Source organism: Microtus oregoni, unplaced genomic scaffold (genome assembly GCF_018167655.1).
Source record: "Microtus oregoni isolate MIOR12 unplaced genomic scaffold, Mior012 000004F_ref0000308, whole genome shotgun sequence".
Classification (NCBI taxonomy): Eukaryota; Metazoa; Chordata; class Mammalia; order Rodentia; family Cricetidae; genus Microtus; species Microtus oregoni.
This window is the reverse complement of record NW_024543063.1, coordinates 45,830,334-45,852,715: the sequence shown is the minus strand read 5'-3', so window position 1 is coordinate 45,852,715 and position 22,382 is coordinate 45,830,334. Positions and strand designations below refer to the sequence as shown.

At 44.8% G+C, this 22,382-nt stretch overlaps 1 protein-coding gene across 1 annotated transcript; it reads left to right on the top strand.

Moving 5' to 3' along the window:
• Positions 1-204: 204 nt before the first annotated feature.
• Positions 205-22,355, top strand: Tmem231 (transmembrane protein 231). The gene is made up of 7 exons (XM_041650870.1): positions 205-351; positions 453-622; positions 15,245-15,373; positions 15,939-16,082; positions 18,348-18,429; positions 20,190-20,295; positions 20,644-22,355. The coding sequence occupies exons 1-7, from the start codon at positions 213-215 to the stop codon at positions 20,819-20,821; spliced, it is 948 nt and encodes a 315-aa protein (XP_041506804.1). The 5' UTR covers positions 205-212; the 3' UTR covers positions 20,822-22,355.
• Positions 22,356-22,382: the final 27 nt, after the last annotated feature.

Here is a 22,382-nt window from a genome sequence, read left to right as displayed (position 1 = left end):
TCATATAATTGTTGACACAGACTTCAGTGAGTGGAAATATTGGCTTTGTTGTTTTCTTGAAGAGACCGCAGGCACCGCATAAAATGCATCTACTATCTAATCCAGTACAACCTCCCGCTAGCCCCACCTCTCCTAAAGTCCTGCGTGCTTGTGATTGGTTGCTCTGCCCGCCATCGGTTGCCGTGGAGACTCGGCGCTGCGGCCCTGTGCTCATGGCGCTGTACCAGCTCTTCTCCCATCCGGCCGAGCGTGGCTACCGCGCTGGGCTCTGCTCCAAGGCCGCTCTCTTCCTGCTACTGGCCACCGCGCTCACCTACATCCCCCCTCTGCTGGTGGCCTTCCGGACCCACGGTGAGCCTGCCCGGGCTTGGAGAGACACATGCATCGGCGCGGCCCGCTGGCCCAGGCCGGCTCTCTAGACCTGGCTCCCCAACCCGCCTTGTCTCCCGCAGGGTTTTGGCTGAAGAGGAGCAGCTACGAGGAGCAGCCGAGCGTGCGCTTCCAGCACCAAGTGCTGCTCGTAGCCCTGCTGGGACCCGAACCCGGAGCCTTTCTCGCCTGGAGCACGTTCCCCACCTTCAACCGGCTGCAGGGAGTTCACTTGCGCATCCCGCTCGTGTCGGTGCGTGGTTCCCGCCTGGGGCCCTGGGGGACAAGATGGGGCGAGTTCCAGGGATCCCACGTTGGGTCTTTTTTGGGGGTAGAGGGAGGGCTCATGTATCCCAGTCTGGTCTTAAACTATATAGCCAAAAGCGACCTTCAGCATCTGATCCTCTGGCCATCACCTTCCCAGTGTTGGGATTTCAGTTATGCTACGCTGTGCTAGAGTTTATGAGGTGCTGGGAATCAAACCAGGACTGTGCATCTCCATGAGAGCACTTTACCACTGAGCCACATTCCCAGCCTCACAGCTTGGATCTCAAGGAACCACAGCGGTTGGAAACAGTCACTTTGGCCTTCGCATGTTTAACTTTCTAGATAATACTTGTGTTTTACTTAGCTGATCCAGGTATTCCCAGAAAGTCAGTCATGCAGTCGGTGTGTTTGTCTGACAAGAGCGCAGATGCCAGGGCGCAGCCTGTCTCTGGTGCTGCTCTCTTCTGAATGGGAAGGTGGCAGTGAAAGCCCCTTTAGGGACTTGAAGGCCAAGTTCTGTAAACTCCAGCAAGTACAGAAAGTGCCAACATTTTTATGCAGACTGGACCTGGGTGGTAGGGGTGGGGCAAGCGCTGGTTGGTTGAGTTCTCGGCTCGGCTCACGCTGTGGAGAAGCCACGCCTGTCAGGGTTGGGCTCAGCCCCCAGCTCCATAGGGCAGCTGTCTTCCGTGAAACTGAAGCAAGCATTTTACTGTCTGCCGGTTAATGTTTACTTTCGCATAAGTCAAATGCTTCCTTACAGTCATCCCTTTCCGTTCGTATCCCGAAAATACTTTCCTTTAGACGCATGGGACATCTGGCTTTCCTACTTTCAGACGTGGATCCTTTCCGACACTGTTATTAACCCTATAAGGCTAACTTGTGTAGCTGATGGGGGGAGGGATTCACTTTTCCACCAACAGCTAAATAAGAACTTCAAAATATTAAAGTCTTGTTGGTCATGAGGATAGCCATACACAAACTCTAATTCAGAAAGCTTCACTGTGGTTGGTAAGGCATCTACTTGTTAACCAACCTTATTAGTTTTAAGGTCTATAGATTATTTAATGACATGGGCAAGTGATAAACTTAATCGTTATTTGTTGGTAAAATTTTGTCTGTTTCTAACCTGCACTTATCATCCCAGCTGAGGCAGGAGGATTGCCCCCTTCCCTGGGCTATGCAGCAAGCACAAGCCCATTCTGTCTCAAAAAAACATGACCCTGGCATGTGAAGTCGGGAGGAGTCAGCTTTCTTTTTCCACTGTCTCAGTGGTCCAGCTCAGATTTTTCAGGGTTAACTACTGAGCTATCTCACTACCCACCCTTACTTACTCCTTGTTTTTTTTTTTTTAATTTGCCCCAGTTTTTCACTATTAGAATTAATATTTGAAATCCGGGCAGTAGTGGCCACACCTTTAATCCGAGCACTCGGGAGGCAGAGGCAGGCGGATCTCTAGGAGTTCAAGGCCAGACTGGTCTACAAGAGCTAGTTCCAGGACAGGCACCAAAGCTACAGAGAAACCCTGTCTCGAAAAAACAACAACAGCCGGGCGGTGGTGGCGCACGCCTTTAATCCCAGCACTCGGGAGGCAGAGGCAGGCGGATCTCTGTGAGTTCGAGACCAGCCTGGTCTACAAGAGCTAGTTCCAGGACAGGCTCCAAAACCACAGAGAAACCCAGTCTCGAAAAAACAAAAAAAAAAAAAAACAAAAACAAAAAAAACAAAAACAAAAAAAACAACAACAACAACAAAAAGAATATTTGAATAACAAAATTTTGTCTAAATCTTATACCTTTTGTGTTCTTTTCAAGATGGGTTATTGTTACGTTGCCTGCAGCAATAAGTCCACTTCAGCACCCCAAGAAGCTGGACTACATGGCATGACCAGACTTAAGTCATACACCTTTCAATGTCAACAGGAGCTTTCTGTTGAAATTTATGCACACAAAGAAAATGAGGCAAGCAATAAAATAATTGTTAATTGCAGGGAAATAAAGCATAAGAAAAAGGAAGGAAGGAAATGCAGTCAGCATAGTGAACAGGACTTGCATAGTCCTGGTTCCCACCCGGAATAATGACTGACCAAAGTATGGGTCTAGCCCAACTGAAGGGAAGAGAGAGGAGTGTGTGTGACAGGGGCTGGTGGGAAGAGGGGGGCTCAGGCTCCAGCTTTCCTCGGGGAGTCAGTAGAGAACACTCGGAAGAGAAATGGAGGTGCATCCAAACAAATGGTATTTAACCAGCGTTTCTAAGTGCACTTATCAGGTAATGGGTAAAAGTTTTTGCTTTGGAAATCATGTGGATTTTTTTGTAACACCACTGAACTCCTTTATTCTTTTTTTTTTCCTGTCTGCATGGATGTCTGCACACCAGAAGAGGGCACCAGATCTCATTACAGATGGTTGTGAGCCACCTTGTGGTTGCTGGGAATTGAACTCAGGACCTTTGGAAGAGCAGCCAGTGCTCTTAACCTCTGAGCCATCTCTCCAGCCCCCTCCTTTATTCTTTAAATCATTAAGTCTCACGCCACCAGCACCACCCCCTTTGGTTTTTTGTTTTGTATTGTTTTTGTTTGTTTGGGTTTTTGTTTTTTGGCTTTTTTTTTTTTTTTTTTTTTTGAGACTGTGTGACTTGTAGCCCAAGGTGACTTGGAACTGGGTTTGTAGCTGAGGATGACCTTAAAGACTTTGGACTGGGTTTGTAGCTGAGGACGACCTTAAAGACTTGGGACTGGGTTTGTAGCTGAGGATGACCTTAAAGACTTTGAACTCCTGTGCTTACCTGTGCCTGCCCAGTGCTGGGATTGCAGTTGTGGGCCACCATGCCTGTTTTTACTACTTATTTATTTACTGTGATTCTGGCAGGCCAATCTGGGGTCTCAGAATGGCTAGACAAGCGTTCTGCCCACTCCCAGCCCTCCATTCATTCATTGATCCCTAAGGCAGGGCTTTGCAGTGTAGCCCAGGTTGGCCGTGAACTGGTGATCCTCCTGCCTTCTCTTACTAAGTACTTGATTGAGCAAGGCCCACCACACCTGACCTCATTTTTAGTCTTGAGCTTCTAATGCAGTGGTTCTCAACCTTCCTAATGCTGTGACCCTTTTAATATAGTCCCTCATGTTGCGGCGACCCTCAAACATAAAATTATTTTTGTTGCTACTTCATACTAACTTAGTTACTATTATGAGCGGTACTGTAGATATCTGATGTGACCCCAAGGGGGTCACGACCCACAGGTTGAGAACCTGTGCTCTGATGCATTTCCCGTGTATTCACTGGATGGATTCAGTTCCACACTTAAGAGGAAAAAAATGTGGAAACTTTTTTTTTTTTTTTTTTTTTGAGACAGGGTTTCTCTGTGTAGCTTTGGGGCCTGTCCTGAAACTCACTCTGTAGACGAGACTGGTCTCAAACTCACAGAGATCCGCCTACCTCTGCCTTTCAAGCACTGGGATTAAAAGCGTTCACCACCACAGCCCAGCAAAAACAGCTTTTTCTCCAGACTGTAAGAGTAGCTCACTGGAGAATGCCTGCATATGTGTGAGGCCCTGGAGTCAATACAAGCTTATATATAACTTTAAACAAAATTCATCCTAGGTTTATTCTAACAGTGATATTTTGCTTGTCAGTTGATGTTAGTCTGTTTTGTTTTGTTTTTAAAGATTTTTATTTTTATGTATACAGGGTTCTTCCTGCATGTATCCTACCTACAGTACAGAAGAGGGCACCAGATCTTATTTCAGATGGTTGTGAGCCACTGTGTGGGTGCTGGGAATTGAACTCAGGACCTCTGGAAGAGTAGCCAGTGTTCTTTACCTCTGAGCCATCTCTCCAGCTGCCTGTTAGTCTGTTTTTGAGACAGGATCAAATTAACTCACTATGTAGGCCTAGGCTGTCCTCAGAATGATGATCTTCAAGTGCTGTTTGCTGCCACGCCTGGCAAACATAGTGTGTTTATGTCTTAAATTTTTGGGGGAAGGTTTTTTTCTTTCTTCTCTTTACGTTTCCGTTGTTCTCTTATGTACTTCTTTTTTTTGTTTTGTTTTGTTTTGTTTTTTCGAGACAGGGTTTCTCTGTGGCTTTGGAGCCTGTCCTGGAACTAGCTCTGTAGACCAGGCTGGCCTCGAACTCACAGAGATCCGCCTGCCTCTGCCTCCCGAGTGCTGGGATTAAAGGCGTGCGCCACCATCGCCCAGCTCTTATGTACTTCTTGATACTTGAGTCTAAAAACCGGTGGAGGGGCTGGAGAGATGGCTCAGCGGTTAAGAGCACTGCCTGCTCTTCCAAAGGTCCTGAGTTCAATTCCCAGCAACCACATGGTGGCTCACAACCATCTGTAATGAGGTCTGGTGCCTTCTACTGGCCTGTAGAAATAGACAGACAAATAGAAAATTCTACACACAAATAGAATATTATATACAAAATAAATAAATAAATATTAAAAAAAAACGGTGAAAAGTTAAAGTGATCACCAAAGCAGGATAAATATTGGGCTTCGTGCTTTCTCTCTTTTTCCTAACTCATTCACTACAACTGGCTGGTAGCTCACTGGGCTGGAGTTGGCGTCTTATCTCTAGAACCAGAAGCCTTCCCTTGAGAGCGCTGCCCCTCATCTTCCTCCACTTCTGGTCCTGGAGTCTAGTTTCAAATTGAAGGAGCCAAGACCAGTTCTCTTTAGTGCTGGAGGGATGTGCTGCGTTCCTTTTGTTTTGTTTGTTTGGAAAGATGGGCTCTACCCTAAGGCCTTATGGTGCTAGGCAAGCATTTTACCACTGAGCTACAGCCCCAGCCTGGATATTTTTCACAGCTGTAAAACAGAGGCCTTAGACTACAGATGTTGTTCAGTGGTAGAGTACAAGTGCAAGCCTCTGGGTTCAATCCCTTACACACACACACACACACACACACTCATACACACACACATACACACACACTCATACACACACACTCATACACACACACACTCACACACACACTCATACACACACACACTCATACACAAACACTCATACACACACACACACACACACAAACGCTCATACACTCCCAAAACACACCAGATGTGGTGGCTCATATCTGTAAAGCACTTGGCAGGCTAAAGTATGAGGATCATCATGAGTTTAAGGCTAACCTGGGCTACACAGCAAGTTACAGTTCAGGCAGAGCTAAAGTGAGACCCTGCCTTAAAAAAAAGTAAAACACAATTCCTTTTCCTAAATCTCTCTTTTAAAACAAATTTTAAAGGTTATTCATTTATGTGTGTGGCTGTTTTGTTTTGCCTGCATATATGGCTCTGTACCATTGGATGCAGTGTCCACGGAGGCTAAACCGGGGTGTTGGATCCCTGGAGCTGGAGTTACAGAGAGATGTAAGCTACCATGTGGATTCTGGGAATCAAACCCTGGTCCTCTGAAAAAGGCAGTTAAGTTAAGCCATGGCTGTTTAACCCCTGCAGTTCCCTCCCACCCCCAACTCTCTCATCTCTTATTTATGATTGTTTGGAAAATTATTTGCTTCTCTTCTGGCTGAGTGCTTGGCTTGGGAATGCCTTCAAGTTGTACTTACAAATTAATCACTGGTACTGGAGAGATGGCTTCAGTGGTTGGGAGTGCTTGCTGCTTTTGCAGAGAACCTGAGTTCAGTTCCCAGCACCCATCTTAGGTGTTAACAACCAACCCTAATTTCAGTTTCAGGAGATCTGATGCTCTCTTTTGGCCTCTGCAGGAATTATCATTCCTATGCAAACACACACACACACACACACACACACACACACACACACTCACATACACATAAAGAAAAATAAAATAAATATTTTTTAATGAATTAAAGACTCTAAGTACCAAAGAAGAAATTAGCGGACACTCTACAAAATAGTTTTAAAGTAAAAAATCTAGGAAATGTCAATAAAAAACAACAAACAAATCTAGAAAATGTCAATTAGAAAAAATCCACCTGGCAGTTGTGGTGCATGCCTTTAATCCCAGCCCTCAAGAGCCAGAGGCAGGCGAATCTCACTGTTACATATTTTGTGTGTGTGTATGTCTGTGTGTGTGTTTGTGCTTGTGTGTGTGCGCATGCGTATGCATGCATGGGAGTTATGTGGGCTATATAGGGTATATTCACATATATGTAATCAGGTGTGCACACCCATGCACACGCACAGAGACCTGAGGAAGATGTGGTGTTCCACTTAATCACTCTCTATGTTATTCCCTTGAGACAGGGTTTAATTCCAAACCTGGACATAGGCTGGTGGTCAGTAAGCCCCAAGAGCCTCTGGTCTTCTCTTCCTTCAGCGATGGGTGTACAGGCACACACACAGCTTTCTACATGGATGCTGTTTTCCAAACTCAGTTCCGCATGCTTTCACAGCCACTGCACCACCTCCCAGCCATACATGTATATGTGCATACATGTGATATGTAATGACATGCTTTTCACTGGGTAGGATTAAGTATATAAAACACAGACATGAATTTTTTGAGATGTCTTGCTCTGTGTGTATTGATATCCAGGCTGGTTTGCTGAACTTATGGTCCTCCTGACACAGCGTCATTAATAGCTGATGATACAGGCATGCCCTGCCGTGCCCAGCTGGACACTGCTCACACAGTAGATATATTTTTATTATTATTATTTTGAGACAAGGCCTCATATAGCCCAGATCAGATTGGAACTTCTGATCCTCCTGTGTCTACCTCCTGTATTCTGGGATTACAAGCACCTCACCACACCTGCCTTATATGGTACTGAGAACTGAGCCCAGGGCTTGATGCATGCTCAACCAAAACTCAACTAACTAAATCTTCAGCCCACCTTTGGTTATTTTTTATAATCTATTTTCTTTTATTTTTTGTGCATTGGTGTTTTGCATACATGTATGTCTGTGTGAGAATGGCAAGATCTTAAAATTACAGATGGTTGTGAACTGCCCTGTGAGTGCTAGAATTTAACCCATGTTCTCTGAAAGCAGTAAGAACACTTTTAGATCTTTTTTTTTTTTTTTTTTTTTTTAGTTTTTCGAGACAGGGTTTCTCTGTAGCTTTGGAGCCTGTCCTGGCACTAGCTCTTGTAGACCAGGCTGGCCTCAAACTCACAGAGATCCACCTGCCTCTGCCTCCGGAGTGCTGGGATTAAAGGCGTGCACCACCACCGCCCAGCAGTAAGAACTCTTAACTGCCAAGCCACCTCTCCAGCCCCCTTTTTTTATTTTTTTAAAGAGTAGGTTTTGGGCTGGAGAGATGGCTTAGCAGTTAAGAGCATTGCTCTTCCTAAAGGTCCAGAGTTCATTTCCCAGCAACCACATGGTGGCTCACAACCATCTATAATGAGGTCTGGCACCCTCTTCTGGTCTACAGGCATACACACAGACAGAACATTGTATACATAATAAATAAATAAATATTTAAAAGAAAAAAGAGTAGGTTTTATAGGATGTGAATTGTGTCTCCAGTGTTCATAAAGCAGGCCCCTCAACTGAAGATTGGATAAAGAAAATGTGGTACATTTACACAATGGAGTACTACATGGCAGAAAACAATAACAACAGCTTGAATTTTGCAGGAAAATGGATGGAGCTAGAAAACATTATTTTGAGTGAGGTAACCCAGACACAGAAAGACAATTATCACATGTACTCACTCATAGGTGTTTTTAAACATAAAGCAAAGAAAGCCAGCCTACAAACCACAATCCCAGAGAATTTAGACAACAGTGCAGACCCTAAGAGAGACTTACATAGATCTAATCTATGTGGGAAATAGAAAGTAGAAAAAGACAAGATCTCCTGAGTAAACTGGGAGCATGGGGACCTTGCGGGAGGACTGAAGAAGGGAGGGAAGAGACAGGGAGGAGAGCAGAGAAAAATGTAGAGCTCAATAAATATCAATAAAAAATGTGGCCCGGTGGTGGTGGCGCATGCCTTTAATCCCAGCACTCGGGAGGCAGAGGCAGGTGATCTCTGTGAGTTCGAGACCAGCCTGGTCTACAAGAGCTAGTTCCAGGACAGGCTCCAAAACCACAGAGAAACCCTGTCTCGAAAAAAAATAAAATAAATAAATAAAAAATGTATAAAACTTTTAAAAAGCTGTTAAATGTTTCAAAAAAAAAAAAGGCAGACAGACAGTAGCCTAGCGACGTGGACACAAGTGATGGTGGTAAAACTCCCTGTTGACTTACTAAGGCTTATCTTCCTACCCTATGAACCTGTACACAGGATAAGCACTTTATTGTTAGATAGCATATCTAACGTCCTTTCTACAGTGTTTGGCTTGTAATGAACAGTAAATGTTAACTACTAAGTTTGAAAACAATGTATATAACCTTTATTCTCACAGTAATCCTGGGAGGTAGAGGCCATGCTGTCATTCTCCATATGAAGACGTAGACACAGGAGGGGTCATTTGCCCTGGGCTTCGTTTGACCAGTGTCCAGCTGAGCCTAATGGTGCATGGCTGTACTGTCCACTACTCACAAGGCTGGACAGGAGGACCGCAAGTTCAACAAGCAAGTCTGGGTATCAATACATAGCAGGATACAATAAAAAAAAATCCACATTTTAAATGCTTAATCCTATTCAGTGAAATACTTTTACTCTGAACATAGACCTAGGCTGGCTTCACCCTTCACCATGTCTGAAAAACTGTCCAAGGAGTCAAGGAAGCCATAGTATAGTTGCTTTTGGTTTTTTTGAGACAGAGTTTTCTGTGTAACAGCCCTGGCTGTCCTAGAACTCTGTAAATCAGGCTGGCCTCAAACGCACAGAGATCCAGCTGCCTCTGGGTGGTGGAACCTGAGTCCTGGGATTAAAGGCCTGAGCCACCACCTCCCAATTGGAAGCCCTGGTTTTTAGGGCAAGGTTTGACCAACATTGGGAGTTGGCTTTGTAGTTGCTAATTTGGGAAAGTGTTCAGCAGTCACAGCCTTGATTCTGCTCTAGGCAGCTCCCAGGGTCTCAAATCCTCCTGCTTTGTTTTGTTTTTTAACATTTTAAAGTCTGTTTTTTGTGGTAGGGGCGTTGTTTTTTGGGGATTTTGTTTTGGTTTTTCAACACAGGGATTCTCTATGTAGTCCTGGCTATCCTGCAACTTGCATTGTAGAACTGTATGGCCTCTAACTCATAGAGATCCACCTACCTCTACATCCCGAGTGCTGGGATTAAACTTGTGTGTGCTATCACCACCCAGCCTTTTTTCCCCTTAATTTTAGATTTATTTTATGTATATGAGTGCTTTTAAAAAACCACAAAAACTGGGGGCTGGAGAGATGGCTCAGAGATTAAGAGCACTGGCTGCTCTTCCAAGAGGTCCTGAGTTCAATTCCCAGCAACCACACTGTAGCCCACTACCATCTGTAATGAGATCTGGTGCCCTCTTCTGGCCTGCAGGGTTACATGCAGGCAGAACACTATACATAATAAATAAATAAATAAATAAATAAATAAATAAATAAATATATAAATAAAATCTTATCACACACACACACACACTGAGCCAGTTAACTGGCCAAGCAGGGAAAGGTGCTCACCACCAAGCCTGATAACTTGTGTTTCATCCCCGGCACCGGCACGGTAGGAGAGAACTGTCATGTAAGCATCCTCTGACTTCTGCTCATGTGCCTCCACACACACACATAAATGTAATCTTTAAACTTTATTTATTTTTATTTTATGTGCATGTATGTCAGTGTGAGGATACCAGATCCTCTGGAACTGGAGTTACTGTGAGCTGCCATGTCGTGTGGATGCTAGGAATTAAATGCAGAACCTCTAGAAGAACAGCCAGAGCTCTTAACCTCTGAGCCATCCAGCCCCATAAATATAATTTTTAAAGTTCCAAATTTTACATATGTTTCATAAAAGAATGGTGTGATTTATGAATTTTCTTAACTAGATACCAATCAGATTTTAGGAACTGAACTAAAATTATTGTTGAGGTATTAACTCATTCATGCCTACTCTTTAAAAAAATTTAAAATATACTTAGTTTATGTGTGTGGATGTTTTGCCCACATGTATGTCTGTACCGTGTATATGCCATGTCCTCAGAAGCCCGCAATGGATCCCATGGGACTGGAGTTACAGATGGTTGTGAGCCTACATGTGGATGCTGGGAACTGAACTTGGGTCCTCTGGAAGAGCAGCCAGTGCTTTAACAGCTGAGCCGTCTCTCCAGCCCTTCTGGATGACTACTTTTATCATTGTATCAGTCACTGTCAGGGTTTGAACATGGTATGTCCTCCTTAGGCTCATGTTTGAACACTTGGTGCATGGTAGTTGTTGGTTTACTTTTTTGATTCTTTACTCTTAACTTTTTTTTTTTTAAAGATTTATTTATTATGTATTCGGTGTTCTGCCTGCATGTAACCCTGCAGGCCAGAAGAGGGCACTAAATCTCATTACAGATGGTTGTGAACACATGTGGTTGCTGGGAATTGAACTCAGGACCTTTGGAAGAGCAGGCAAAGCTCTTAACCACTGAGCCATCTCTCCAGCCCCCAGTTTTTGTGGTTTTTTAAAAGCACTCATATACATAAAATAAATCTAAAATTAAGGGGAAAAAAGGCTGGGTGGTGATAGCACACACAAGTTTAATCCCAGCACTCGGGATGTAGAGGTAGGTGGATCTCTATGAGTTAGAGGCCATACAGTTCTACAATGCAAGTTGCAGGATAGCCAGGACTACATAGAGAATCCCTGTGTTGAAAAACCAAAACAAAATCCCCAAAAAACAATGCCCCTACCACAAAAAACAGACTTTAAAATGTTAAAAAACAAAACAAAGCAGGAGGATTTGAGACCCTGGGAGCTGCCTAGAGCAGAATCAAGGCTGTCAAGCCATCTCTCCAGCCCCTACTCTTAACTCTTTGTGACTCTTTTCGGGGGGGGGCACCACCCAGCTCCCAAGTAAGTCACACACATGGAGGCTTATTCTTTCTTATAAATTCCCAGCTTTTTTTAAAAAAAAAAAAACTTGTTTCTTGCCAGGTTTTCTTAAATTATCCTGACTACCTTTTTCCTCTGAGCTTTTCCTTTTCCTACTTCTGTATATCTTTCTTTCACTCTCAATCTGTGGCTGACTGACTGGCTCCTGAAGTTCTCCTCTCCTTGTTCTCTTGCTCCTCCTTCTTCCCAGATTTCTCCATCCATTTATCCTCTCTGCCTGCCAGCCCCACCTAGCCTTCTCCTTCCTCGCTATTGGCCTTTCAACTCTTTATTAGATATCATCAGGTGTTTTAGACAGGCAAAGAATCACAGCTTCACAGAGTTAAACAAATGCAGCATAAACAAAAGCAACACAGCTTGAAATCATATTGCCCAACAGTGCCCAGTTGTTGGCGTTGTTTGGGAAGGTTGTAGAGCCTTTAAAAGGTGAAGCCTTGCTGGCAGAAGTATGTCTTTGGAAGTCAACTTTGACTCATCCATATGCAAGGAACCTCTTCTTCCTCAACCTTTCTCACTGTCCAGGTGCCCTGATGCCACCTACAGTCTGTACACAGACCCTTGGTTAGCCTGGGTCACCCTCCACTCGTGCCCCAGATGTCCTAGAGCTTCTACTCCCCGGGCGCCAGCAAGGTAGATCATCCCAAACACTTCCTGCACACGAGTTCTAAGTGGTCTTAAAAATAAAAACCTGGGTCAGATGTCAGGGTAAAGGATGAAAGATCAGAGAAGTAAAGGAGCCAGGCACTAGAGAGACTTTTTTTTTTTTTTTTTTTTTTTTTTTTAGTTTTTTCGAGACAGGGTTTCTCTGTAGCTTTGGTGCCTGTCCTGGAACTAGCTCTTGTAGACCAGGCTGGCCTCGAACTCACAGAGATCCGCCTGCCTCTACCTCCCGAGTGCTGGGATTAAAGGCGTGCGCCACCACCGCCCGGCTAGAGAGACTTTTTTTGTTGTTTTTTTTTTACTGAGTCCTTAAACTAAAGGGAGCAATATCCTGTTTCCATGAATCCTCAGACCGAATATCTTGAGCTCCTGTCTCCTCTTGTGAGATCCATCTGCCTCTGTTTCTCCAGTGCTGGGGTTAAAGGTGTGAGCCACCACTGCCTGGTCTCTATGGCTAACTAGCGTGGCGAACTCCACACTCTGATCTTCAGGCAAGCTTTATTTGTTGAAGCACAAACAAGATGTCACCACAACTTCCCATTTTTGTTAATTTTTACCCTCTTAATTCTCCAATTTTAACCTACTTGATTTTTCTTTGTGTCACTGGGCAATTACCTGGTGCTGTTTTGTAATCATTTGGCTTTTATTTATTTGATCTTCCCAGTAGAACGCTACGTTCATGCGAAATGATGTTTTCTGCCCAGCATCTTTGGGGTTTTGTTTTTTGGGGATGTTTTTGTTTTGATTTTGTTTTCTCTCTCTCTTTCTCTCTCTCTCTCTCTCTCTCCCTCTCTCTCTCTCTCTCTCTGTGTGTGTGTGTGTGTGTGTGTGTGTGTGTGTGTGTATGTGTACACCTATGTGGATACATGCACGTGAGTGTAAGTACCTATGGAGACAAGACGGCATTGGGTTCCCTGGACCTAGAGTTACAGGTGGTTGCGAGGCCCCTAGTGCGAGTGCTGGGAACCAAACTCAGGTCCTCTGGAAGAGCAGCACACGGTGCTCTTAATTGATGAATTAACTCTCCACCTCCTGTGAGACCAAAACAGGTTTCCGTTTGCAGTTAGGACAGTTAAGAATAAATTCCTTTGGGTGGTGGTGGCGCATGCCTTTAATCCCAGCATTCAAGAGGCAGAGGCAGGCAGATCTCTGTGAATTCAAGACCATCCTGGTCTACTGAGCAAGTTTCAGGACAGGCAAGGCTGTTACACAGAGAAACCCTGTCTAGAAGGAAAAAAAAAGTTCCTGGACAGGTTAAGATTTCGGTTTGTAATTAAATAGTTAAACAAGTTGCTGTTTGCCCAAGCTAAGGTTTCTTCTTTCCTTTTCTTTCTTTTTCTTTTTCTTTTTTTTTGGGGGGGGGGGTTGAGACAGGGTTTCTCTGTATCTTTGGACTTTTTCTCTTTTATAAAAATCTATTTAGTGTATAAGGCTCTGGAGAAATTGCTCAGCGTTTAAGAGCACTGCCTGCTCTTCTGAAGGTCCTGAGTTCAATTCCCAGCAGCCACGTGGTGGCTCACAACCATCTGTAATGAGATGTGGTGCCCCTTTGAGAAAGAGATCTGGTCAGTCATCCTCATCAACTTAGACCATGAAACCCAATATGGACAAGCTCAACAGAACCGCCATATATGGGCTATCCATGCATGCTTCAGCATTGCCAGGGCATAAATTTCATTCATTTTTTATGTATACGAGTGCTCTCACCTTAGGGAAAAGCAGGTAGACCGGCTAGTCTCAGGGGCACCCAGACCAAAATCATGCTTACTTTAATCAGGCAGTTGACTTGTTTTTCCTCTTCGAAGTGCTCAGGCTTAATGCAAATGCTCAGGCTCCTTCTCTAACACCTTGTCTGCCTGCATGCTACCATGCTTGCCCCCATGATGACAATGGACTAAACCTATGAACTGTAAGTCAGACCCAATTAATGTTTTCCTTTATAAGAGTAGCCATAGTCAAGGTGTCTCTTCACAGCAATAGAAACCTGAATTAGCGCGGCCGTCTTCCTTATCGCGGCAGAAGTTACTCACAGAAGCCCTGGCAGCCGCTCTCCCATCCCATGCACCTTGACTGGTATCTAAGTGCCTCCGTGACTCTATCAGCAACCCTGTTGGCACAGTTGCCTCCTCCCCTGGAAAAGCTGCTGAACTAGGACAAGGACAGTAGATGGTACCAAGCCTAAGAAAAGGACATTGTTGCCCTGAGGGAAAGAAATCACTGCAGGGCTTGGAAAGCAGCAATCTTGAAACCCCAACCCTGCTTACAGGAGAAACAACTCTTCTTCACAGAGTGGTATTGGCCGAACATTTTGCAGGTCCTAGGTTCAATCTTTAGCACTCTAGAGGAAGAACAAAAGGAATGGGAGGGGGGAGGGGGAGGAAAAATGAATATCTCTCTGAGGGCTGGAGACATGACTCCATGATTAAGAGTGCAGACTGTTCTTGCAGAGGACCTGAGTTAAGTTCCAGCACCTTCATCAGGAAGCTCACAGTTACCTTTATTTTTTTTAATCTTTTTTTTTTAAATTTATTTATTTATTATGTGTACAACATTCTGCTTCACACATACCAGAAGAGGGCACCAGATCTCATTACAGATGGTTGTGAGCCATCATGTGGTTGCTGGGAATTGAACTCATGACCTCTGGAAGAGCAGTCAGTGCTCTTAACCTCTGAGTCATCTCTCCAGCCCCTCACAGTTACCTTTAACTCAGGCTCTAGGACATCCAGCGACACACACACACATGTGCATATTCATCATATTCATATTCACAGACACACATATACATAAATAAATAAAAATGCTTGTTTGTTTGTTTTTTGAGACAGAATTTCTCTGTGTAGCCCTGATTGTCCTGGAACTCATTCTGTAGACCAGGCTGGCCTTGAACTCAGAGATCTGCCTGCCTCTGCCTCCTGAATGCTGGGATTAAAGGTGTGCACCACCACCTGCCAACATATAACAATTCTTTAAAAAGTAAATCTTTCTTTGGCCTCTGTAGACCAGAGAAGAAGACAGGAACCAGGATGGGAAAATGGATGCGTTACATTTTAAACTTGAACTTCCCCTGCAAGCCACGGAGCATGTTTTCGGGGTGCAGCTTATGCTGACCTTCTCCTACCAACTGCATGTGAGTCAATCCTCTCTGAGTCCTTTCCTTTTCCTCTTTTCTGGGGACAACCACACCACAGATGGCTCTTATGGAATATTGTTGGGGACTTAACATAGGCAAATTGAATATTAAATTATTTTGAAAGGTTTCAGTACCCCGATATTAAATCTCTCTGTTGATGCAGTAAGTCAGATCAGGCAGAATTAAAAGTCCAGGTTTAATGAGCAAAGCACCCATGGGTGGTTCTTGGGGGAAGAAAGCAGGAGAGAAATTATGCCAGGGATCTAGGTGCCAGGTCTTAAACACCCTGTAGGCGCGGTCTTCAGTAGCTCTGGGGGAGGAGCCAACCCTTGGTGGGCTTTCTAAGAAGGGTGGGTTTTGGAATGGGGGAATGAGACTGGAGCAGAGATTCCTAACATCATCTGATTAACTATTAATAGGTCAGAGGGTTCTGGGTAGAAAGGTTCCTGGGTGGACTAGCCCAGGTATGCCAGGCCTGTCAGTTTTAGCTGCAGACAGGTGGCTGGTGAAGCCCCCAGGCTCCTCAGATTGGACAGTAACATCTCTCTTTCTATGGTTTCAGAGGATGTCAACCTTCGTGATGCAGAGCATGGCGTTTCTTCAGTCCTCCTTTGCTGTTCCTGGGTCACGGTTGTATGTCAATGGCGATCTGAGGCTACAGCAGAAGCAGCCACTGAGCTACCGAGGCCTGGATATCAGATACAATGTAAGGATGCTTCTTGTGGTCTAGCTCTGGATATCAGATACAATGTAAGGATGCTTCTTGTGGTCTAGCTCTGGATATCAGATACAATGTAAGGATGCTTCTTGTGGTTTAGCTCTGGATATCAGATACAATGTAACCATGCTTCTTGTGGTCTAGCTCTGGATATCAGATACAATGTAACCATGCTTCTTGTGTTCTAGCTCCTTCATTTCCATGTTTACCATATCATTTGAAGGAAGAGAAATTCAAGCTTAGAAATAGCATTTAGATCTTTGAAGAATGTGTGTATGTGCACCACAGATGTGCAGTGTTGGATCCCAGCCCAGGTTCTCTGGAAGAGCAAACAGTGCTCTTAACTGCTGAACTTTCTTCTCTCCAGTCCCATCATAGATTCTTTCAAAATGTAGAAGGGAAATTGGAGCGTTGGCTCAGTGGTTAGGAGCATTGTTCTTCCAGAGGACCCAAGATTGATTTCCAGCACCCAGGTGGAAGCTTACGATTGCTTGTATTTCCATCTGTAGTGGATCCAACACTCTCTTCTGGCCTTCTTAGTGCTTCACACACAAAGCACACAGAAACACACACGCATATAAATAATAATAATTTTAAAAATATATATAAAAGACACACCTTGGTTTATACCCTTAAAAGAGGGGGAATGTTCTTATTGAGGAACTAAACTGCCGTTTTCAGGTACACATATTCCAAATGTATCTGTGTTAGTTTATCATTTTCTGTGACCAAACACCTGAAAAAGCAACCTAAAGCAGGAGAGATTGATTTTGTTCACAGTTTCAGAGGTTTTAGTCCAGTCTGGTGGGAAAGGAGACAAAAGAGCTCACTTTATGACCAGCAGGAAGCAGAATAGAGCAGACAGGGGCAAGAGCAAGATGCAGTCCCTGAAGACAACCAGGCCCCAACCTTCAGGCTCCACCTTCAGGAGCTCCACTCCCCAAACCACCCGATGTCTGTTCACAATTGACTCCATTGGTGGGCCAGACTGTTGATCATGTCTGAGCCCTCATGTCTTAGACTTCTCTGGAAATGCCTTACACCCAGAGGTGTGCTCTACTAAACTCCCAAGTGTTGCTCGGAACAAGCAATTTGACCATCAAGACTGATCGTCACATCTTCCAAATGATCTTGTAAAATGCCTATGTAAATACATTTTTAAAAAATACGAGTCACCACTTACTGAGCAGGTGACATATGACAGCCCAGAGTGAGAAAGTTTACAGATTGGGTGTGGTGGCATGCTTGGCCTAGTTGTCCCCTGCTTGGAACACTGAGGTGGAAGTATCACTTGAAGGCAGGAATTAAAAAGACTAGCCTGGGTAACTGAGCAACACCCCATCTCAAACAGAAATAAAAAGAGAGAGAGAGGTTTGTATGTCACATTTTAAATCTCCATAGTGTAAATGAGCAACGCCTCATCTCAAACAGAAATAAAAAAGAGGTTTATTTAAGTCATGTTTTTCAGTCACCGTAGTGGCTTCCTGACTGGCCAGCCCTGAGCGTTGTCTATTCAAGAGCCCTATGGCCATGGCACTTGCCAACAGAACCAGGGGTGGAGGGGGCAAACTTAAAGCTACACAGTTAGCATAGCTGTTTTCCTAGAACAAAAAGGGGAGGAAAAGTGTTATTTTTATATAAAAAAACAACCTAGACCCATGGAAAAAATCTTTAGCTGTCTCCCAGCTCTGCGGCCTCTTGTCCTTCCCTCATTCCCCTTGCTGCATCCGGCCACACGCATGGGCCCTTCTGCTCTTCTTTGAACCCACAAAAGGCTCCTGCCTTTCTCTCTCTCTCTCTCTCTCTCTCTCTCTCTCTCTCTGTGTGTGTGTGTGTGTGTGTGTGGTGGACATCAGCCCTTATTTCTGTCACCGCAAAAGAATTTGTTCATCCCTGAAAAAAAAAAGCTCACTGAAAGAGAGCTGGAGAGAATTTCAGTTCCCAGCACCTGCATCCGGTTGCTTATAACCACCTGTAACCCTAACTCCAGGGGGATCCAATGCCCCTGGCTCCATGGGCACCTGTACCACACACACACACACACACACACACACACACACACACACACACACATAAAACCTATAAATAAGAAAAACAAAACTCTAAAAATGATTACTGAAACAATTGGTCCCAAGAATAAGCGTGTGGTGTCTGGGCTTCGGGTGGTCTCCAGGATTGAGCCTGAGTGTGCAGCAGGGTGGAAAGAAGAGGGGGATGGGGGTGCTCATAGTTTGTCCTCTTGCCTTGCCCCAGGTGTCTGTGATCAATGGCACTAGTCCTTTTGCCCATGACTACGACCTCACTCACATTGTTGCTGCCTATCAGGAGAGGAACGGTGAGTTACCAGTAGAGGCCACTGGGCCACTGCCCTCAGACTTCCCAGGTTGTGGGGTCCATGAAAACAGACAACTGGAATGGTTTTCATGATGACAATCACAGACCCAGTGGTGGCTCTGTGATGGGAGGTAGATGGGCTTGCCAGAACTTGTCCTCTGTGTCCTGTCTTCAAAGCCACATCCCTTCCCACGTGCCGCCTCTCCTGTAGCCCAGCAGGCTAGTGATCAATCACTCTCCTTATTTATTCCATCACTGGCCTAGCTGGTTTTCTCTTATTAGTGTGTATTTAAGCCTAATTGATTTATCCCTCATAGCACACCTATTTAAAAAAAAAAAAAACCCAGTGACAATTTACTGTCCTCAGTTTTCCAGACAGCTGCTGATGACTTGTGTCAGGCAGTCCACATCTGTAACCTGACTACAGATAGTGTTTGTTCCCTGGAGGAGCATCCCATGCTTGATGGAGCACACCAGGCTGGTTGGTGGCCTAGCATTTTCACTAAAAGGCATCAAACTGTTTCTTGACAGCAAGACATTATAGAGGACACCACAGATATTGCCCATGTGGAAGGCTTGCAACTCCAGCATTTCTGAATAAATCTGACAACCACTGGCCTGAAAATCAACTCTTTTCCTCTTTATTCCATTCACTCTTTGTCTATATATAAGTAGTTTCATACAACTATCATTTTTGGAGGCTGAGAGCTCCTGCTTAGTGTGTACAATACCCTGGGTTCAGTCGCCAGTACCACATAAAGCCTAAAGCACAGTAGCACACACACTTGCAGCCCCAGCCCTCAGCAGGCTGAACAGAAGGATCAGAAGTTCAAGGTCATCCTTGGCAATGTAGCCAGTAGGAGGCCAGCTTGAGTTACAGAGGCTCTGTCAAAAAAAAAAAAGAAAGAAAAAGAAAAGATAAAGAAAGAAGCCAGTGGGATGCTCGGTGGGTAAGAGCATTTTCAGTTAAGCCTGATGACCCAGGTTCTATACCTAGGACTCACGTGGTGGAGGGAGAGAGCTGCTACAGCTACGCACACACATTAAATAAATAAACATATTTAAAGAGGACGTGACTGGTGAAATGGATCAGCAGTTAAGAGTACTTGCCACTGGCAGGATGGTAGTGGCGCATGCCTTTAATCCCAACACTTGGGAGGCAGAGGCAGGAGGATCTCTGAGTTTGAGGCCAGCCTGGGACAGAGTTTCAGGACAGCCAGGGCTACACAGAGAAACCAGGTCCAAAAAAAAAAAAATGAAAAGAAAAAAATTCTGCTACTTTTCCACATTTCTGGGGTTCCCAGTAGCCATATTAGGCAGCTCACAACTGCACAACTGCCTGTAACACCAACTCCAGGGGATCCAACACATCTGGCCTCTACAGATTACACACAAGTGAACACACAAACACACGCCCACAAATAAGTCTTAGAAACAGAAGAGGAACACTTTGGGATACAAATTCTTATTTAACTATGTAATAAAAATATTTCCCCTACACACTATAGCACTCCAACTGCTACTTTTTCTAGAAACATAGAATTTCCTCAGTTAGCTCTTCAGCAATGGCAGACCACAGCAATCCTTTGCTAGGTTTTGACATATCATAGCAGAAGTATTTTGACAAGTATTTTAAATAATGTGTAAGAACTTTGTAAATTCAATTGCTCTTTTTATTTCTTTGCATTTTGGAATGCAGAATATCCCCCTGTATTAAAGACTACTTATATTTTGGATTAAGGATTAATGCTTGTGTTGCAGTTACCACCGTCCTGAGTGACCCCAACCCCATTTGGCTGGTGGGCAGGGCTGCCGAAGCGCCCTTTATAATCGACGCTGTCATCCGGTATCCTGTGGAAGTCATTTCATATCCTTTATGCTCGCCAGCCAGTGCTGGCTCTGCCCCACTAAGAAAGGAAGGGTTCCTTCGCTCTCCCAAGTAGGAACAGATGTGGGGTTCATAAGACAGGAAATTGCTGCTGCACTGTAGCCCCCACACAATGACTGAAGTCCCACAGGAGGGAAAATCCATTTTCTGTCTCTGCTTCTTTCTTAGCAATTCTTCTGGGTCAGGATTATCCATATTTATAGGTTAATAATCTCTGCTTATCCGTTTTATCTTAAGAGTATTTGAAATATTCTATTTCCCATCTGACCTGAACTTTGGGGGTAACTGTTTCTTATGTATGGCCATTGCCTCCTTAACGTTTTGTACTTACCAGCCAGGCTTCTGGGAAATGATTAAGTTTGCCTGGGTTCAGTATGTCAGCATCCTGCTCATTTTCATCTGGGTATTTGAAAGAATCAAAATCTTCGTGTTTCAGAACCAAGTAGTGACCTCCATTCCTGTACCTGTGCCCCAGGGAGAGTTGGGTAAAGAGCACTTATCCTGAGAAGACCCCATCAGGAGACTCTGAGGGACCAGGACATCCCTGTCTTCTGGGAACTGTCATTTTATAACCTTTCTGCAAAGAGCCTGCTGGACACTTTGAGGCTTGCATGGTTTCCCCTCAGAGACAAAGACCGGTTCTCCTGACCTTACACTCCACAAGCCCTGTGCCTTCAAAGCACCCAGGAAATCCACAAGGCCAAGTTTGTGGAAAGGATTACAGGGTTACGAGAGGCTATGATTTTTGTTTGGTTTTGTTTTTTGTTTATGCTTTGGTCTTGGATTTCAAGAGAAAATTGCAGTCAGCTCATGCATCTTTGAAAGAGTCTGGTCAAAGACTTTACCTCTTTTGAACTGGAATGCCGTGTGCACTCGTCCCCCAGTATAAGCTACTTTTTAGCTTCTTCGTGGCTCTCACGAGAAATATGCAAGTCTCTAGTACTTTCCACTCCTAGTATCTACACAATGCCCATTCAGAACTTTGATTTCCAGAACTGAAGCCTTTGACTGGAGAACTGAAGGGGGCAGGGCAGAGCCTAAATACAAGAGTCCCAGAAACAGGCACGTGCAGTTGGGTAACTTAAGGGCAGGAGGACCAGACACCTGCCTTCGGGCTAATAGATGGAGTCTGTCATCAGCTTAGCTCAACAGCCCTCTGTTCCTGCCCTACAGTGGCTGGCTCTATGCCCTGTTTCTTGCCCTCTGTCTGTGCCCCCGGGATGGCGGCTGAAGTCAGAAGTGCTGTTTCATTCGGTCTGTCCTCCCCTACCCCCAGCAGCAGGGAAGGACGTCAGGCTTCTAACAACAGGTTCTTTCTCTCTGGCCTTCACCCAACAGTCTGGCCACTTGCCACTCCTCTTTGATGGCCTTCCCCCTTTCTGAAAGGATATGGGTGGCAGAGGGGTAGTTGGTGGTCTTGGCTTCCATTGCCTGACAACCGCAGGGTTTATTTGAAGGCTGAGCTGAAAACTCAGTTGCTTGCAGTTCTGTTGACTAAGGAGCAGGGTACTCAGCAGAAGGGAGGCTTTGGGGAAGCAGGAGGAGCAGCAAGTAAAGAAGAGGCTAAGTGGAGCATCTGACAGAGGGACTAGCAGCCCAGCCAGGCAGCCTTCTCATCTAAAGGCGTATCTAAAAGGAACATGGCCAGAACAAGCTTCTACTTTGCATAGAAAGTTGTTATTTGGCCTCATTCTTGGGCTGAGCTAGTGTGCATCTTAAAGGACAGGCGGCTCTGTTTATGACTCCACCATGCCATTAGCCCTGGAAGGGCATACCTACCCTACCGCCCGGGCCTCATGTCTCACCCCAAACACACTCCTAGGTTTATGTCTTAGTTTACCTTGGAGTCTCAGTTTTGATTTCTAGAGCAGCATTCTGGCAGACTGAGCAAAATAAGAGTTTTGAAAACAAAGCTATTTTGAAGTTTTCAAGCAGAAAAATTCCCTAGCACTGATTTCTCACCTCACCTGTGCAGCTGTTTATGTGCCTGGGTTTTTTTTTTTTTTCCTGGAGATGTAATGGAAAATGGTCTCTGATTTCAATCTCACAAAGGTTATGAGAGGGTT